General features: G+C 39.4%; 1 protein-coding gene across 1 annotated transcript in view; it reads left to right on the top strand.

Moving 5' to 3' along the window:
• The window catches only part of C2CD3 (C2 domain containing 3 centriole elongation regulator), a 183250-nt gene that overhangs the window by 79615 nt on the left and 82397 nt on the right, over positions 1-21238 (top strand). Inside the window, exons 14-18 of the mRNA XM_069070830.1 lie at positions 1661-2155; positions 3107-3258; positions 4992-5235; positions 11915-12098; positions 13084-13267. Of these exons, the coding sequence (XP_068926931.1) occupies positions 1661-2155; positions 3107-3258; positions 4992-5235; positions 11915-12098; positions 13084-13267 (1259 nt within the window). The remainder of the gene's footprint in view (positions 1-1660; positions 2156-3106; positions 3259-4991; positions 5236-11914; positions 12099-13083; positions 13268-21238) is intronic.

Below are 21238 nucleotides of genomic sequence, written 5' to 3'. Positions count from 1 at the left end.
TGGAAAGAACTCTGGACAAGGAGTCAAAAGGATTGCCAGTTATTAGTTCTGTGACCTTGGTAAGCCACAGAACTTCGCTTTCTTCCAAATGGGGCTAATATACCTGATGTTCCTACCTGAAATAATTAATATGTCAGTGTATGAGAAAACATTTTTCTTAGTTGTAAAACATATAAGTTCTGAAATGGCTTAATGTGATACAAAGGAAAGGGAGTTCACTTACACTTGAAGTCAAGAGGCTGGATTCCAGTATCTACTTAGCTACTACTTTAAAAAAAAGTATTGCTATATTCTGTTTTTTACTTCACTTACATTTCCCACTGTGTTTCCCCTACCCCTCCTGAAGAGCCATTCTTATAATAATGAAAAAAATAAATTAATTAAAAGTTTAACAAAACTAACCAACATATTTTTTTTAAGTTGAACATTCCCTTCAATGTTCCACATCTCTGGTTCTTTCCCTGCAAAGGAAAGGCCAGGTGTCTTCTCCTATCTCTTGGGGGCCAACTTTGTCATTGTATTTTCATGGCATTTATTTTTGATTATTGTTTTGCTGTTCTTTCTGTTTACATTGTTGCAGTCTTGATGTACATTGTTTTCCTGCTTCCGCTTACTTCATCTTGCTCTTAACTTTGTTACCCTAAAGCAGGTCACTTCTTTCTTCAAACCTCCTTTTTAAAAGTGGAATAATACTTGCATCCTCAGAGTCACTGGATCTTTTGAAGATACTCTAACAATAAGGCCCCTTCAGATATGTGACATAAAAAGGGAGTGAAAGAATGGGGGGTGGGCAGGAAAGCTTCACTCAGACTCTTGGTAGAGGAAGAGTGCTGCCCCTGAGGCACCTAAGCTCCGGAGGAAGAACTCTGCATTGTAGGTGAGTCCGATTACTCCTGTTGCCTCCCTTTGATGGGTCTTAGTTTTCTCTTCTGTTCTTGATTCATCACTTTTTGCTCTGTTTTTGACAGTTCTGGGGCTTTGCTGTTGTGAATTCTGGCCCCCTAAAGGTGAAGCAGTATGTGGCAGGATACGTGAGGAGAGCCCTGGGCCTGGAGGGTTGTCCCAGCCCTTGAGCCCATTGTCCTCTCACTGTGTGACTAAGTATGTCCCTCCTCTTTGGTCTCAGTGTTCTCATCTGTCATTTGAGGAGTAGACATTCTATCGAACACCTATCTCTTTGACCCCCAAGTACCTGGAAAGACTCAAGAACAATGTGATTATAATTAAGGTGCACAACAAGGTTTGGAGCCCAGCATATAACAAGCTGCTTGGGCTTCTGAAGTTCCCTCTCCATCAGTTTTACATGTCATTCAAGTAAATCAACTCTTTCAGATTGTTTTTTATTTTTATCTTCCATGGGGCTCAGACTCAGTGGAAATGATTGTAAAAGGAGAACAAGATCACACTACCTGTTACCTAGAAAGTCTTTCCCCCAAATCACCTCCTCTTCTTATTGCTGTGCTCTTTAAAGTAATCTTAAAAATAAAAACTAAAAGTCACCACTTTATACAAATTACTAACTCAGCATCCCATCAACCCATTCCCTTCCTTCCAGCCCTGATATTCCCTGTCCTAAGATTCCCTCTAGTTCCAAAATACCTGAGATCCTAGCTGATACCATGATGCTTCTGGGAGTCAGCTCTGTCCCTCTGCCTTACAGGTCTCACTACAGCTTGCAGTTGATAACAAAGATGTCAGTGGCACAAACTCAAATAAGTCACTCAGTGGTACCCAGCAGCCTCCGATGTGTGTTCTTACAAACCCAGCCCAGCAATTCCCAGGAGCAGGTCAAAGTGCTATCCATGGCAAAAACGCTCAAGCCTGGACTCAAGTTAATGAAGATGCTTCAAAGCAAAAACAATGCTTAGGACACTGGGGCCCAGATCCTGTCTGCCCTGCCAGGCCAAAGCCATCAATACCCAGGGCTTTATCACCCTCCAGCAGTACAAGAATCCCGATAGATAAATCAGCAGAAGAACCTTTGCTATTACACGTCTTGTTGATGGTGTCTGATGGAAAAGACTTTGTTACTGGAATGTCTGAAAAACAGCAAACATGCAACATATATTTAAACTGTAAACTCTTTAGTACAGAGGAGGTAACAAGATCTGCTATCATGTGGGGCACAACACAGCCAGCCTTTAACTTCACCCAGGTAAACATTCCATTCATTGTTCAGTAACCATTTATTAAGTACCATTTATGTGCATTTTCCAGTGTAGTCCTCCAGTAAACTGTCATCATGTGGACATGATCCTGGTTTCTTAAAAGCTGTCCCAGTGTAGCATAAGTTCTGGTAGGTTTTACAAAGCTGAAGATAGTCTGACCTCAGTCCCAAGAATGAACTGTTTCTGTTGTCTTAGGACCAACTGAAGTAAATATTGAGAATTGTGATACTAAAGACTTGACAAAGCCAAACACCAGCCCTTTTACCACCATACCACACTGTCAGTCTATTAATTACAAGTTACAGTGTAATGGTAATGAGAATTTGAAGATCTTCCCTAAACCTAATAGACCAAATGTAATCGCATGGAACCTATGATGGGAGGAGTTTGCTGAACAGGTAGAGCAGAACTGAAAGGAAGCTGGGAGTCAAATCAGTTAGAGCTGGAGGAGAGAGAGGATGCAGGCAAGCAGACAGCTAGTATTGGGAGTGTTTGTGGGAAGGCTTTGGGATGGTGTTGCTTCCTACAGTGATAAGGTATATTAACTTTTTTGTTGCTATGATGGATTTGGTTTTCTGGCATTGGGATTTGGCTTTATGGTATCTGAATAAATGTTTTGCTTCTACTATATGAAGAGTATGTTATATTTTGTGATTCAGAACTATGCCTGCATATTCATAGTTGCCATCAGTGCTGTGAATATTACCTTGGCAATAAATACAGTAGTTCAGTTTAACTGAAGGGGAGGAGGAAGACTTTGAAACAATTCCAGAAAGGTAAGGTGACACAATGTTTTTAATCTGAGTCAGTGGATTTGGTTTTGAATCTACAGGTTAGTGTTGAGCTCCTGACTCCCGAGTCCATTGTGCATTCTACTATGAACCACTGAATTGCTGCATATTTGTTCTCACATATTCTTTAACAACATTCTCCAATAGGTAACACCTGTCTCTTTGACCCCCAAGTGCCTGGAAAGACTCAAGAACAATGTCATGGTAATTGAGGCATGGAACAAGGTTCGGAGCCCAGGGCAGGACAAGCTGCTTGGGCTAGTGAAGCTCCCTCTCCACCAGTTTTACATATCATTCAAGTAAATCAACTCTTTCAGATTGGTTATTTTCTTTTTCATTTTTATGTTGCATAAGGCTCAAACTGAGTGGGAATGATTTGTAAAGAGAACAAGATTATGCTGCTTTTCACCTAAGAAGTCTTTCCCCCAAATCAGTTTCTCCCCTTACTGATGTGCTCTTTAAAGTAGTCTTATAGTTACTAGTCCAGCATCCTTTCAAGCATTGTATAGACAACCATTACATAGACAAAGAAACTGAAATTCAGACATAAAGTAACTTGCCTAAAGTTACAGCTAGGAATCATACCCAAGTCCTCTGATTGTAAGATGCTTAGTGTTTTTTTCAAGACACAATACTTACTCCCAGGTGCTCAGAAAGACTCCAGAACATTGATTTTAGAGCTAGAACAAAACCTGAGATATGGTCTTATAGCAGAGGGCAGAGGCCAGGGGCTTAGCATCACCCAAATCAAGATGCCAGCTTTCCTCTCAGCCAACTCTCTTCACTAATGTAAGCCTCAGTTCCTCCTCTACAGAGTGTAGGAGTGGAGGGTGGAGAGGTCCCCCTAGGGCAAAAGTTTTTTCACCTTGAAAACTACATGTTGAATTTTTATGGATTTAAACAAAAGAGCAAACTCTATATAATAAAGATTTGTAGCTTTATGTGGAGTTTTATTTTTCAGTTCTTGTATATGGAAATGATCATTTTATTTGGTTAAGAATAAAAATAGGGGGGCGACCAGGTAGCACAACGAGTAAGAGCACCGGCCCCAGTGTTGGGATGACCTGGAATTGAATCCAGGCTCAGACACTTAGCACCCACCCAGAAACACCTGGCCGTGTAACCTTGAGCAAGTTACTTAACCCCAATTGCTTTAAAAAAAAAAAAGAATAAAAATAGGGTGGCTAGGTGGTATAGTGAATAGAGCACCAGCCCTGGAGTTAGGAGGACCTGAGTTCAAATTTGACCTCAGACACTTAACACACTTACTAGCTGTGTGACTTTGGGCAAGTCACTTAATCCCAATTGCCCTCTAAAAAAAATTAAAAATGAATAAAAAATAAATTTTAAATAAGACCTCAATAACTATAAAGTTGGAGCTACTAAAAAGAAAAAGAAAAATATTGGATTTGGAGTCAAAGAGAAGACCTGAGTTTAAATCCTGCCTCTGACACTTAGTGTCTTTGTGACCTTGAGCTACAAGACCTTAGTTCCCTCCTGTGTAAAATGAGGGTTTCTGTCTTTCCATCTAGCTTTAAACCCATGATCCTGTGACAAGACTCTCTTTGAGATTTCTTCTAGTTCTAAATCTTATTCTAGGCAAAAATGTAGGGGCAGCTAAGTGGCACAGTGAATAAAGCACACCGGCCCTGGAGTCAGGACCAGAGTTCAAATCCGGCCTCAGACACTTAACACAAAAACTAGCAAAAAAAATTAACCCCAATTGCCCTCCAAAAAGCAAAAAATAAAAAAATGTAAACAAGTTCATTGACTTGCCTCCAGGTTATACCAGAGCCAAGGTTTGAAATTAAATCTTTTCAGGGTGCTTCCAGATATACCATGCTATTATTTGGTGAGGAAATTAGCTGCTGTTAGGAACTTCAATTTCTTAAGTTAGTGTTACTTTCATAAGAGCAGATATTCTTGTCAAACCAGAGTAGAGATAAGTAAGAAATATGACAACTCTATATCCTAGAGAAAACAGTCATTAATGATCACTGTCAGCTAACTCAAAAGTTTCTGCCCTCTTCAGAGACCCCAAGATTTCTCACCTACTCCTTGAAGCTCAGTACCCAGTGGTCGCAGTTGACAGCTACACACCTGTCATAGATGTGTTCACAGGACATCAAAATGGAAGTCTTCGAGTCTTTTTAGCTATGGGCTCTGCTAATCAGATAACAGCTCTGCAAAGGTTGAAGAATGAAGATGGACCAGTCTCTTCCTACAACACCAGGCCAGCTCATTTTCTGGACCAGCCACCTATATCTCTTGTTATGGTAATATTCAAATACTTTAATGTGGAAATTAAACACAGTGAATGAGTACCATAATCCCCTTTCTTCAGTACTGCTTCAAACAAAAGCCCACTCTGAGAAGCCATGAAACTATATCTTAGTATAACAACTGTAAAATAATAATGGTAAAAATGAATCTTTTTCATTTCTTTATGCAATTTGCCACAATCTTGTGCTGTATAGGTTGTTCAAAAATTATCATCTCCATTTTAAAGATAGAAAACTGGGTCACCCCATACAAATAATTCAAGTATTATCCACATTTTACAGCTGAGAAAACCAAAGTTCAGAATAATTAGGTGATTCAGCAAAAGTAAAGCTTAGTAGTAAAACTGGGATGAAAACTCAAGACTTCAGACTCCCAAGTCTGATCCTCTTTCTACTTCATTACATTCTTACCCAAATAGAAGCACAAAACTGGCACTCATGTCTGCCATGACTGTGATCAGTGAATTAGACCATCATTATATTTCTGTCATGACTTTGAATGGGACTCTAGTACCCTGAATGCTTTGAATTTGTGTGGTGACAACAGCAGGTGTTACTAACCTCAGTCTATAAATTATAATGTGTAATAACCCCCCTCCTGATTACTGAAATGACACATAACCTAACAGAAGCTTGTCCTGCTGATATGTGAAACCTACAGATAGGATTTGCTTTTGCTTTATTGGACTATTATATAACCTTAACTGTATTGTTTAACATGCTAGAATCACAGAATCTTGATCAAAATTTTAAGGTTACCCAGTTTAAATCATACCCCTATTCAGTAATTCCCTTATAAGTGGTTAGCCAACCTCTACTTGAAGAGCTCAGTGAGACAGCGTATTCCTCTTTTGAATAACACTGATTATTAAGAATCTCTCCCTAATATTGGCCACAATCTGCTTCCTATAATTCTCTTCTTCCCAGCTGGCCCTAGTCCTCCTCTTTGAGAACATACAGATCAGTTCTCCCTTTTTCCCATAACAGCTATTTAGGTACTTTTAAGACAGCTATAATATATATGTCCCTAAGTCTTTTTTTTTTTTAATTAAATTTTGTTTATTTTTAGTTTACAGCATTCATTTCCACAAGATTTTGAGTTGCAAGTTTTTTCCCTGTCTTTCTCCTACCCACCACCCAAAACAGCAATCCCACTGCATTCCCGCCTCCCCCAATCTGCTCTCTCCTATATCCTCCCCCATTCCCCCTCTGACTTTCCAGTAGGGCAAGATGTTTCTCTATACCCCAATGCCTGTATATCTTATTTCCTGGTTGCATGTAAAAAAAAATGATAATATGTATTTTTTTAAACATTTGATTTTAAAACTTTGAATTCCAGATTCTTTCCCTTCCTCCCTTGTCACCCACCTTTATTGGGAAGATAGGCAATTCAATATAGGTTGTACATGTGTAGCTGTGCAAAACATTTCCATAGTGGATATATCATGAAAGACTGACTATATTTCCCTGCATCCTACCTGCCCCCCACTTGTTCTATTCTCTACTTTGACCCTGTCCCTTTTCAAAAGTGTGTGCTTCTAACTTCCCTCCCCCCCAACCTGCCCTCACCTCCATCATCCCTCCTCTCATCCCCTTCCCCACTACTCTCCTGTAGGGTGAGATACCCTGTTTAGTGTGTATGTCATTCCCTCCCTAAGCCAAATTCAATGAGAGTAAGGTTGACTCATCCTCTTTTGTCTTCCTATTCTTCCCCTCCATCGTAACAGTTTTCTCTGACCTCTTCTATATGAGATAATTTGCCCCCTTCTGTCTCTCCCCATCTCCTCTCATTATATTCCTCTCTCACCTCTCAATTTCACCTTTTAAGTATAATCCCTTCCTATTCAATTGGTCCTATGCCCTCTTGTCTGTGTATACCGGTACACATATATACACACACTCACATATTCATATGCACATATACCCTCCTATATAGACATATATATGTGTATATACATATATATATATTTATATTCCCTTCAACTATTCTCATACTGAGAAAAGTTTCATAAGTTACAATTATCTTTTTTCCATATAGGAATGTAAATAGTTCATCAAGAATGCTTGACAGTCCTCTATTCCATTGAATTACCATATTTTCCCCTGAAATAATGATACTCAGTTTTGCTGGGTAGGTAATTCTTGGTTTCAATCCCAGCTCCTTTGACTTCCGGAATATCATATTCCAAGCTCTTCAATCCCTCAGTGTAGAAACTGCCAGATCTTGTTTTATCCTGATTGTGTTTCCACAAAATTCAAATTGTTTCTTCTTGGCTGCTTGTAATATTTTCTCCTTGATCTGGGAACTCTAGAACCTGGCTATAATATTCCTAGGAGTTTTCTTTTTGGGGTCTTTTTCAGGAGGTGATTAGTGGATTCTTTCGACCTCTGGTTCTGAAACATCAGGGCAGTTTTCCTTGAGAATTTCTTGGAGGATGATTTCTAGGTTCTTACTTTGATCATGGCTTTCAGCTAGCCCAATAATTTTTAAATTCTCTCTCCTGGATCTATTTTCCAGGTCAGTGGTTTGCCCAGTGTGATATTTCACATTGCCTTCTATTTTTTCATTTGTTTGGATCTGTTTAATAGTATCTTGATTTCTCATAAAGTCACTAGCTTCCATTTGCTCCAGTGTAATTCTGATAGAGTGATTCTCTTCAGTGAGCTTTTAAGATTCTTTTTCCATATGGCAAATTCGGCTTTTTAAGGCATTCTTCTCCTCATTGGCTTTTTTGAGCCTCTTTTTGCCATTTGAGTTAGTCTATTTTTAAGGTGTTATTTTCTTCAGTCAGATTGTTGACTCTTTTCATGATTTTCTTGCATCATTCTCATTTCTCTTGCCAATTTTTCTTCCACTTCTCTTATCTGGTTTTCAGAATCCTTCTTAAGATCCTTTATGACCTGTAACCACTTCATATTTTTCTTGGAAGCTTCTGGTACAGGAGTTCTCACTTCGTTGTCTTCCTCCTGTTCCATGCTTTGATCCTTTTTGTCCCCAAAATAGGAATCTAAAGTCAGATTGCTGCACTTGCTTTGTTTGCTTTGCTTACTTACATTACCACTCAGTTACTTGACTTTTGAGCTTTTTGCCGCAGTAGAACTCTGCTTCCAAGAGAGGAGAGCTTTGTCCCAAATTGCTGGGGTTTTCACAGCTGCCAGAGCTATTAGTTGGCTGCCCTCTCTGAAGCCTCCACTGGCTCTGGCTCACTGGTCACACACCCTAGGACCTCTACCCTAGACAGCAATCTAGATTCAAGCAGGTTAAAGCAAAAGCGATTACCCCTCAGAATGGTTGCTTGGTTCCCCTACACTCTGCAGGCCAGAAGCTCTGAAGCACACAAACAGCTGTGGCTGCTGCACTTAAGCCACTTCTCCCTCAGCGGGGCAGAGGCCAGTCTGCATTCCCGGACTCCCTGTTCCGAAAGTCTACACTAACCTTTCACTTTGTCTTTCTTTGGCATCTATGGGTTGATAATTCTGGAAACCGTCACAGTTGCTGGCAGTTTACTTTCCTGAAGTCCTTCTAGCCGTGGCTGGTTGGGCCATCCTGAGGTTAAAACCACAGGCTCAGGCAGGGTTGGGCTTGGCTACCAGCATGCTGCGATGAAACTGGCCTGCCGGGCTGTCTTCAGCGGGAGATTTGTTTCTCTCTAACTTTGTGGGTTCTGTAGCCCTAAAGTTTGTTTAGAGTCATTTTTTATAGGTATTTGAGGTGGCCATGGGAGTTTTCCTGCTTCTACGCCACCATCTTGGCTCCACCCCTCCCCCCAAGTCTTCATTTCCATCAACCATTCTTGTAAGGTATGGTTTCAAGCTCCGTACCCCAAAGCTAAATATCCTTATAAACAATATCCAGTCTCCCAATATATAGTTTCAAGTCCCCAAGTCATTTGGGTTGCCTATTTCCTCCGAACTGACTCCAGCTTATTATAATGATAATGATCCTGCTCTAAAATCTACACAGTGCCTCTGTGTCATTCACCAATAGCCAGCAAACTGAAGAGGCTTCAGTTATGCACAGTGACAGACAATGTACATTTCCTCCAAGGAGCAACCTAACTAAATTTTTGTGTAGAGCATTATCATATGTTGGTTGCAAGGTGATCAGTTTTTTGGTCCAGAGCAACTCTTGGAGGCCCATCTAAATGAAAGAGAGCTTATTATGGGTATCAATGGAGGGAGTATGACACACTCAAAATCATATATCCTTCAGAAGTTTAAGTTATAAATGTTTCAATTCATATTTTTGTAACACTTTGAGGTTTACAAATAAATTCCTAACTTTAGTTATTGAGATCAGTAGTATACTGTTTTCACTCCGTTTTATAACTGAGAAAACCTAGAGTCAGAGAGGGGAAGTGAATTAGCGCATACATTGTTGTTGGGTTTTTTTTTTCACTTTAATTTTTTTTTAATTAATTTGTTTCCTTTTAGTTTACAGGATTCAATTCCACAATTCCTTGAGTTTCACATTTTGTCCCCCTCCCTCCCCTCCCCCCCATGGCGGTATATAGTCAAGTATAGGATCTATAAATACTTTCACATTATACATTAGTCAGGTTATAAAGATGGATTGTATTAGATGGAATGAAAAATGGTAAAGAGGACATAAAACCAAATAAGAGAAGGAAAAAGATCAGGTATTTTGCTTCCACCTGGATACAAACTTAGTTCTTTCTAGTTCTTTCTCTGGATGCACATATTTCTCTCCATCATGAGTCTTTTGGGATTGATTTACTGTGTTTCCCCGATAATAAGACACTGTCTTACTAATTTTTTTTTTTTTGGACAGAAAAACACCAGAGGGCTTATTTTCAGGGGAGGGCTTATTTTAATGAACATTGACAGCAATTTTAATAAACAGGTAAATGTGAACAAAAAAATGTACCAGCAAGCAAATCACTGGGGAAGAACAGGATGACGCGCTCACTGCTGCAGCTCTGATTGGATGCAGCTCGGAGCGCGGTGTGCGTTTCACCTGGGGGGGGATGGTGCGTGTAGCGCAGGGGATCACCTTCACTACAGTAGCAATCTCAATAGGGCTTATTTTCAGGGGAGGGCTTATTTTAGAGGAATCTTACACAGTAAGGGGAGGGCTTATTTTCGGGATAGGTCTTATTATCGGGGAAACACGGTATATCATGGCATTGCTGAGAAGAGTCCAGTCTATCAAAGTTGGTCATCACACATACGTTGTGTCTGTAATTGTGCACAAATTTTTCCTGGTTCTACTCTTCTCACTCAGCATCAGTTTGTATAAGCCTCTCCAGGTAAATATGAAGACCTCATTTCTTATAGCACAATAGTATTCCATAACATGCATATACCACAACTTGTTCAGCCATTCCCCATTTGATGGACACCCCCTTAATTTCCAATTCTTTGCCACCACAAAAAGATATGCTATAAACATTTTTGTACATGATCTCTTTGGGATATAACCCTAGGAGTGGTATTGCTAGATCAAAAGGTATGAAAGTATTTTTATAGCCCTTTGGGCATAATTCCAGATTGCTCTCCAGAAAGGCTGGATCAGTTCACAACTCCACCAGCAATGCATTAGTGTTCCAATTTGCCCACATCCTCTCCAGCATTTGTCACTTTGCTGTTTTGTCATCTTAGCCAATCTGACTGGTGAGATGTGGTACCTCAGAGTTGTTTTGATTTGCATTTCTCTAATCAGTAGTGATTTAGAGCATTTCTTCATGTGCTTATAGATAGCTTTAATTTCTTTCTCTAAAAACTGCCTGTTCATATTCTTTGACCATTTATCAATTGGGGAATGACTTGTATTCTTATAAATTTGACTCAATTCTCTGTATATTTTAGAAATGAGTCCTTTGTCAGAGACATAGGTTGTAAAGATTCTTTCCCTATTTCCCACCTCCCTCTTAATCTTGAGTGCATACATTGTTAACAAAGCTTATGAGTCCTGGAGCTAGGATAAGAATACTTCTGTCTTTAATATGTCATGCACTTTCTGCTATACTACATTATTCATTACATGAAGGTCTTTCTTTGTGCTGAGGATAATAGCAATATAAATATGATATGGGCCCTATATAAGATCTTAAAATCTAGAAGATGTAGATAAGATAAGGTACAAGTATATATAATACAAAATAATGTTTAAGTAAACATAAAATAGGTGCATGCAAAGCAGTATAATGTTTCACAAGAGGGAAAGGAAGGTAACATTTGAGGCACTTGAAGGATGGGTTTGACAAGTGAGTATTTCCCCAGCCAGTTTTTGTTAGTCCTCTTCTATGTCTTTTTTTCCACAAGGTTACATTAATTGCCCAGCATAAATCTTGGCCAGATCCTTATTTGCCTTTTTTTCATCACCACATTTTCTCCTGCACTTCTGCTATCTCAAAAGGCTATGATGGCCTTGGAAGCAAATAATAGGAATCTACCAGTCAGCAAGGTTTTACAGGCCATCCTTCCCACAGAAATGACATAGGTACTTAACTAAATCAGTATACTTCCTCTGCCCAGTATGTGTCTTTACACAAAAAACAAAGTGCCTGGGTTTTGGGGTTTTTTTTTTGCTGTGAATTACCTTTTTTTCTTCATATGTTATCAATCCATGGTTCTTACAGCATTAGAAAAAAGAAAATGGTTGCTTAAGTTACTTTTCTCATCCTATAAGAATATTTCTGTTTCTCCTTAGCAGAAAGATGGTCAGGGAGATGGACTGATAGAGCACCAATTTGAGATCCATGTGGAAAAAATTAAAGGACTTATCCCACTCCAGTCAACAGTCTGGGGAGAAGCAGACTGTTATGTCCAATACTGCTTTCCTGTTCAAGACTCAAAGGACAGTACATTAAAAGGAACTAAGTTACCTGAAAGTGGTAGGTGTAATATATCATACAAACTTTTCCTCATTCATTCTCCAGTTTAAATGTCTTTAAATATAATTATCTCTATTCTATGGGATGGGGGGCATGAAAGTAAGGCAGGGTTACAGAAATGCAAAAGAAATGGTCTTTACCCTTGAGATAAGACAAATACTCAGTAATTAGGATGTAATAAATACCCTGACATAGATATGATAATTTCCAAAGTGCCTTGGAGTTCAGATAAAGGTAAAGTTCCTTTCACTTTGAAAAATGAAAGATGGCTTTTTGGAAGAGATAGCAGTTGAACTTTCATTATCTAGATTTGCTTAGAGACAAAATGACTGTCTTTAGGGCCTTCCATCCAACCTTCAAACAAAATATCATACCTTTATTTTTACTCCTAATGTGACAACAGGGGAACAATTTTTTAAAAGATTTTACATTCAGATGTTCTAATGCAAGGAAGGAAGGAGAATGACCTATGGGCTGATAGACAAGTGCCACTGGGTTGCATAATAAATTTGGATAGAGTGAATCTTAAAAGAGGAGAGGTTTCTGAGTGATGGCATTTAATTTTCTTCTCTTGAACTCCAGATATGATTGTTTACCTTGTTAACTACATAATTTAATATCCTTTATAGCTTGCCATAGAATGTTAGACTTGAAAGGCCATAAAGTAAAGAACACCAGAGTTATTAAAGACCTTCAAACTTAAATGTAAGAGCTAGAAAGAAATCAAAAACATACAATGTCAGAGCTGAAAGAAATGTTAAAATTTAGAATATTCATGCAAGGAGAGACCTTAGATATCTTTAAGTCCAGCTTCTTTATTTTACAGAGGAAGCGTTTGAGATCCATATAGGTGCAGTAACTTGGCAAGAATTACCTGATTCGTTGTCTGCCTCCCCATAAGACCTGGCCTGCAGCTGGCATGTATATGGTATTCCCAAAAGAGTTATTAAACTGTATCACATTGAATTGTTCTTCTTTTCCAAAGGAATCACTCTAAAGTCTTTTCGTTCAGCAACCACACTGTGTGTCCCTGACCCTGTCTTCAACCACAAATACCTTCATTCTCTCTTGCTTCCACCGGAAGTCCCAGTGCAGAGGCTTTTGCTCAGTGCCTTCTCAGTGTGCGGGCTGGTGCCTGGAGGAGGAGTCCAGTTTGAAATCTGGTGCAGGTAATAATAATAATTTACCTTGATATTACACCTCACAACAACCTTGTGGTTGTTTACTGTGTTATTAATGCCATTTTATGGAAGAGGAAACTGGCTCAGAGGTTAAATTACTTGCTAAAGGTCATAAATCTTGTAAGTGGAAAAGATGTGACCCCAACACAGGTTTGTTATGGTTCCAAGGTCGGTATTCTTTCTGTTTTATCACTACATACAGAGGTGTGTTTTCTTTGTTCCTAGGAAGACACCTGAGAATTCTTATCCTAGAAAAGAATAAAAATGGTCATCATAATTATTTCACATTTATATAGGATGTTATGGTTACAGACTTCTAACAAAAGGCCCTATCCAGTTATTCCTCCTGTTCTGGAAGTGACTATGATTTCTCAAAGATTATATCAATAAGAGTCTAAGTTGACATTCTGTCAAAATGGAAGGACTTCAAATAGTTACAGTGATAGAATATGTATGTAAGAATATGTATGCATGTAGCTAAGTGTGATGAGGTTCCTCCTAATAGGATTGGTGTCACAGAATAGATTTTTCAACCATAGTAAGAAGACCATGCTGAGGCATGAAGGTTTTGTGACCTGCATCAATTCAATTCATTATATATTTATTATGTGCCAGACTCAGTGCTTAGCACCAGGGGTAAAAAAAGAGGTAAAAGACAGTCCCTGCCCTCATGGAGCTTACAATCTAATGGGGATTAAGACAACAAATTTATACAAAGCAAGTTATATATAGGATAAATTGGAAATAATTAACAGAGGGAAGGCACCAGAATTAAGAAGGCTTTCCATAGAAGGTGGCATTTTGATTGCGACTTAAAGGAAGCCAGGTTGGTCAATAATTGGAGTGGAGAAGAGAGAACATTCCAGGCATGGGTAACAGCCAGAGAAAATGCTCAGAGCCAATCTTGTTTGTGGAACAGCCGGGATCACTGGATCAAAGAGTGCATACTGGGGAATAAAATATAAGACTAGAAAGGTAGGAAGGAGCTCTAGAGTATGAAGAGCCTTTAATGCCAAACAGAGCATTCTGTGTTTGCTTCTGGAAGCAGTAGGAAGGCCACTGGAGTTTATTTAAGGGAGGGGTGACATATTCAGATTTTCATTTTAAGGAAATCACTTAAGTAAGTAAATGGAGAATAGATGAGAATGAGGACAGACTTAAGGCAGGAAGTCCCACCAGAATGCTATTGTAATAATCTAGGCATGATGTGATGGAGGAATAGCTCATGGGAAGGGAGTAGGTTGAGGAAATAACCAAGAACAACCACCCTGTTTTATGAGGATAAGTTGAAGGAACTAGGGATATTTAGCCTGAAGAAGAGAAGATGCTTATTATAAAAATATTATAAGAAGAGACTTAGAGGTCACAGAGGGGAGAACTAGTAGCAGTTAGTGAAAGTTGAAAAGATGCACATTTTAGAGTAAGTTGCCATGAGACAAAACGAGTTTCCCCTTTATTGGAGGTCTTCAGACAGTCTGAATAACCACTTCTCAGAAGAGATTCTGTTTTCAGAGGTGCTTAGTACAAAAGGTAGGGCTTACAGTCCGGTGAGGATATATTTATATGTTTGTATACTAGTAAAGTTTTTTATGGTAAGTACATGGGAGATGTACAGAGCTACAGCTTTACCATGATTGAAACAATCACTAAGTGTTTAATACGTTATTAAATTTCTATAATGCTTTATACTTTTTAAAGCCCTAACACATGTAATTCATTTTAAGCTACCGTGTTTCCCCGATAATAAGACACTGTCTTACTAATTTTTTTTTTTTTGGACAGAAAAACACCAGAGGGCTTATTTTCAGGGGAGGGCTTATTTTAATGAACATTGACAGCAATTTTAATAAACAGGTAAATGTGAACAAAAAATGTACCTTTATTCAATAAGCAAATCACTGGGGAAGAACAGGATGACGTGCTCACTGCTGCAGCTCTGATTGGATGCAGCTCAGAGCGTGGCATGTATTTCACTGGGGGGGGGGGACGGTGCATACAGAGGGTACCATAATGTAGCGTGTAGCGCAGGGGATCACCCTCACTACAGTAGCAATCTCAATAGGGCTTATTTTCGGGGGAGGGCTTATTTTAGAGGAATCTTACACAGTAAGGGGAGGGCTTATTTTCGGGATAGGTCTTATTATCGGGGAAATATATACTCCCTATATGATAGAAGAAACAGACCATTAGAGACAGACACTGAACTAAAACTCAGTTTTATGATTGTTGCATCAAAGCCCATCACTGAGCATTATTAACTTAAATAAAACCAATTTATAAGCTATGACTTATATAGTCTTCCTTGTTCCATTACATTCATCATATAACACAATTTGTTCAGCCATTCCCCATTTGTTGATGAGCACCCATTCGGTTTCAAATGCTTTGCCACCGCAAAGAGTTTCTGTAAATATTTTTGTACATGTGGGTCCTCTTCATCTTTCTTTGATTTCTTTGGGGTATAGATGCAGTAGTGGCAACACTAGGTAAAAGACCCAGTTTAATGACTTTTGGGGCATAGTTTAAAATTGCCTTCCAGAATTGCTGGGCCAGTTCACAAGCTTAACAGCAGTGCGTTAATGTACCTGATTTTTCCACAACCTCTCCAGCATTTTTATTTTCCTCCAGTTTGATTCATCTCAGTTTATGTTGCCAAAGTGGGAGGGAAAATTTTTCATTGCATTTTTAAGATCAGATCTGTTGGAGTGACATGTTAATTATAATATTTCATGTAATTACAAGGAAAGTGGTGCCCCAAACCAACATAATGATATGTAGTCAGAGCTCTCAGTAACAGATATGATCTGTTATACATACTCAAGAGTGTAACGTAGACAGTTATCTGTAGCTTAGAATTTATATAAAAATTGTTACAGGTCACAACAGAATTTTTTATCTTAAAGAAGCAAACTTAGGGGGGGCAGAGTCAAGATGGCGGAGGAGAAATAGGACTTCCACACGGCTTCTGCTCCCACCTCCTCCAATTCATGTAAAAGGTGACTCTGAACAAACTTTGGAGCTATAGAACCACAAAATGACACAGAGAAGCTAAGCTCCTACTGAGAACAGCATGGCAGGCTGGCAGGAAGTAGCCAGCACAGCACTCTGGGAGCTGAGCCCAGGCCCAAGTGAGCCTGTAGTTTTAACCTCAGGGCTGCCTGACCAGCAGCCGGCTGGAGGGACTTCAGATCACCAGCAGCTGTGGTGGTTTGCAAAATTATCAACCCACAGATGTTAAGGACAAAGTGAGAGGTCAGTGCAGTGTGGACTTTGGGACCTGTGAATTTGGGAGTGCGGTTGGCCTTTGCCCCTAGCGGGGCAAGAAGCAGCTGAGGTGTGGAGGCCCTGCAGCTGCAGCTATGTGGCTGCTTCAGAGCTCCTGGCCTGCAGATTGTAGGGGGACCAAGTAACCGGTCTGAGAGGTAATCGCTCTTGCTTTAACCTGCTTGGATCTGGATTGCTGTCTAGGGTAGAGGTCCTGGGATGCATGACCAGTTTGCCAGAGCATAGGGAGGCGTTAGAGAAGGCACCCAACTAACAGCTCCAGCAGCTGAGAAAACCCCAGCAATTTGGGACAAAGCTCCCCTGTCTGGTAGCAGAGTTCTACTGTGGCAAAAAGCTCAAAAGGCAAGTAATTGAATGGCAACATGAGCAAACAAGGGAAGCAAGGCAAGCACAGAAACCCAACTTTGAACTCCTTTTTGGGGGACAAAAAGGATCAAAGCATGGAACAGGAGGAAGACAGCGAAGTCAGAACTTCTGTACCAGAAGCTTACAGGCCATATAGAAGCTTAAGAAGGATTTTGAAAACCAAATAAGAGAAGTGGAGGAAAAATTGAGAAGAGAAATGAGAATGATGCAAGAAAATTATAAAATGAGAGTCAACAACCTGACTGTAGGAAACAACACCTTAAAAAACAGACTAACTAAAATGGCAAAAGAGGCTCAAAAAGCCAATGAGGAGAAGAATGCCTTAAAAAGCCAAATTTGCCATATGGAAAAAGAATCTCAAAAGCTCACTGAAGAGAATCATTCCCTCAGAATTAGATTGGAGCAAATGGAAGCTAGTGACTTTATGAGAAATCAGAATACTATTAGACATATCTAAACAAATGAAAAAATAGAAGGCAGTGTGAAATATCTCATGGGAAAAACCACTGACCTGGAAAATAGATCCAGGAGAGGGAATTTAAAAATTATTGGACTACCTGAAACCATGATCAAAAAAAGAAACTAGAAATAATCCTTCAAGAAATTCTCAAGGAAAATTGCCCTGATGTTTTAGAACCAGAGGGCAAAATAAAGCTTGAAAGAATCCACCAATCACCTCTTGAAAAATATCCCAAAAAGAAAACTAGGAATATTATAGCCAGGTTCCAGAGTTCCCAGATCAAGGAGAAAATTTTGCAAGCAGCCAGGAAGAAACAATTTGAATACTGTGGCAATACAATCAGAATAGCACAGGATCTGGCAGTTTCTATAATGAGGGATCGAAGGGCTTGGAATATGATATTCCGGAGGTATGAATATATATGGGAGTATGTGTATATATGTGTACAGTTATACATAGAGGGTACAGGACCAGTTGAATAGGAAGGGATGATACTTAAAATGTCAAATTGAGGTGAGAGAGGAATGTAATGAGAAGAGATAGGGAGAAATGGAATGGAGTAAGTTATCTCATATAGAAGTGGCAAGGGAAAACTGTTACAACGGAGGGGAAGAACAGGAAGGCAAAAGATAATGAGTCAACCTTATTTTCAGTGAATTTGGCTTAGGGAGGGAATGACATGCACACTAAATAGGGTATCTCACCCTATAGGAGATTAGGGGGGAAGGGGATGAGAGGCGGCATGTTGGACAGGAGGACAAGTTGTGGGGAAAGGGAAGTTGGAAGCACCCACTTTTGAAAAGGGACAGGATCAAAGTAGAGAACAGAACAAGTGAGGGTGGGATAGGATGGAGGGAAATATAGTCAGTCTTTCATAATATATCCACTATGGAAATTTTTACATAGCTACACATGTACAACCTGTACTGAATTACTTATCTTCCCAATAAGGGTGGGTGACAAGGGAGGAAGGCAAAGAATCTGGAATTCAAGGTTTTAAAATCAAATGTATAAATATATTTATTTAATTAATTTATATAATTAATTAATGTATGATATATAAACTAATTAATTTAATTAATGTATAATATATGTATATATATTACATGCAACTGGGAAATAAGATATACAGGCACTGGAACATAGAGATCCAATATGCCCTACTGGAAAGTCAAAGGGAGGATGGGGGAAGATGTAGGAGAGAGCAGATTGGGCGAGGGGATATTCAGTAGGATTGCTGTTTTGGGGTGTTAGATAGGGGAAAAATGGGGAGAAAATTTGTAACTCAAAATCTTGTGGAAATGAATGATGTAAAATAAAAAAACTACAAGCAACAAAGTTTAAAAAAATAAAATGAAGCAAACTTAAATACTCTTTTTTGTGGTATTAACAAGAAAGGACATCATAGTTTGAAGGACACTCAGATGTGAGACCTTAACAGTTGCAATTTTATAAACAAATGACTTTAGTTTCTTATCGCTACATTCTTAGAATAGACAGCTTTATATTCTGTCAAGTAGCACATACATAACAGAACTTGCTACAGTCTTGAGGCCTTAATTTCTTTTTTGTGTCATGGATCTCTTTTGCAGTCTGGTAAAGCTTTTGGACACCTCAGGAAAAAAATGTTTTTTAAGAGCATAAAAGAAAATGTGTAGGATTACAAAGCAAACCAATTATATTTCAAAAGTGTTTTCAAAATACTTGAAAAATAAGCTCATGGAGTCCAGATTGAGAACCCTTGTTCTGGCTCATGATAGTTTTTTGTGTGTATGACTTTTTTTTTTTTACTGTATGAGGTCAAGGACTTTGTTTTGTTTTAATCTTTTTATCTCTAGCATTTTTGCAAATTGTAAAAAATATGTTTTGTACATTTTATATGCTTAAGAAATGTTTGTTGAGGACAGACACAGGGGCAGGCCCGGAAGGCATGGCCGGCAGAGGCAGGCCCGGAAGGGGCCTGATCATCTCAGAGGGCAAGTCTTCCCACCAACCACAAGGTCCACTACGAGGCCTATCACCAAAGGGCTGGGACTGGAAAGAGCAAGGTAAGAAGCAAATACAGGGACCCCTGTCCTGGACAGCAAACACTCCTGGGGCTACCACTTCATAGCCCAGAAATTTTTTTGAAAAGCCCCTTTCAGGACCTCCAAAGACTAGGATGACAGAGTGAACCTCACTTGCTCCAAACCCCCCCTCTGACCCTGAAAACATAGTAACTCTTGCCCCAGGGCAAAACCCTCTACAGTAAAGGCTTGGGATCCTAGAGGAAGGGCGTGGCTAGGACACTGCCTCAAAATGTGTAGAAAGCAGACTACAAAGACAAAGACTCTGGAATCCTCCTATCCTCAGAGGGAGGAACCAACCTCAGAGGGAGACAATGTGGACTCCACACCCAAAGCTGAAACTTCAACAGGGAATGGGTCCCAAGCACAGAAGGCTCTCCTAGATGAGATCAAAAGGAACTTTGAAAACAAAATGAGAGAGATAGAAGACAAAATGAATAATTCGCTCAAAAAGAAAATAGCAGAATTAGAAAAACATTATAATGAGGAAAACATCTCTCTAAAAAGAAAAGTGTATGATATGGAAAAGGAGCTTCAAAAATTAACCAAGGAAAATGATTTGCTAAAAACCAGAATTAACCAAATGGAAACAAATAACTATGAGGAACCAAGAATTAGCCAAGAAAAACAACAAGAATGAAAAATTAGATAAAGAGGTAAAATACCTCAAAAAAAAATAACTGACCTGGAAAACAGATCCAGGAGAGATAATCTAAGAATCATAGGCCTACCAGAAAATTATGATGAAAAAATGAGCCCTTACAACATTCTCCAAGAGCTCGTTAAGGAAAACTGCCCTGAGATACTAGAACCTGAGGGTAAAATAGAAATTGAGAGAATCCACCGGACACCTGCTGAAAGAGATCCCCAGCTGAAAAGTCCTCGAAATGTTATGGCCAAACTTCAGAACTACCAGATAAAAGAGAAAATACTTCAAGCGGCCAGAAAGAAACAATTCAAATATCAAGGGTCCACAGTGGGGATTGCACAGGATTTGGCAGCCTCTACACTGAAAGATCAGAGGCAGTGGAATGCAATTTTCCGGAAGGCAAAAGAGCTCGGGTTACAACCAAGGATCACATACCCAGCGAGACTGAGCATATTCTTCCAGGCAAAGAGATGGTCATTCAATGATATAACAGAGTTCCAGACCTTCTTGATAAAAAAGCCAGAACTCAATGGAAAATTCAACCTCCAATTACGAGATGCAACAGTGACTTCGAAAGGTAAACAAGGAGAACACACACACACCCTGCTATTTGATAAGAGCAAACTGGTTATAGACAAATAGATGGTATGACTATAAAATACACAAAATGATGATTTAAAAAAATCTTATTAAGGGCTACAAAGGGACTGCAATGGAAGAAAGGGAATGGTTGAAGTGGAAAAGGGTAAATTATGCCACTTATAGAGGCATAAAAACTGTATAGCAGAGGAAAAAAAGGGAGGGAGTTGGGAAGCATATGAGCTTTTCCCTCATTGGTTCTGGTACAAGGAGGGAATAACAACCAGTTAAGCATAGGACTCTATGGAGAAGAAACACAAAAAGTATCCTTTTAGAGGGAAAGAGGGGAGGGAGAGGAGCTTCGCATGAGATTTGTTCCTGTCACTCTTGATGTGAAGAAGAAATAGCATACTTCATTAAGTATAAAAATATCCTATAGGCAGTAGGAGGGGGAAAGGGTTATAAAAGGGGGGTGGGAGTGTTTTGTAGGGAGGGAAGTAGTAAGGGGAAAGGGGAGGAAAAGGGAGGGGGCCTGAAAAGGGAACACTGAGGGA

This window comes from Petaurus breviceps, unplaced genomic scaffold, assembly GCF_028583685.1.
Source record: "Petaurus breviceps papuanus isolate PSGF00001 unplaced genomic scaffold, PetGlider_PUasm1.0 90823, whole genome shotgun sequence".
Taxonomy (NCBI): Eukaryota; Metazoa; Chordata; class Mammalia; order Diprotodontia; family Petauridae; genus Petaurus; species Petaurus breviceps.
Note: the sequence above shows the minus strand (reverse complement) of the source record. Positions and strands in the feature narration are given on the sequence as shown.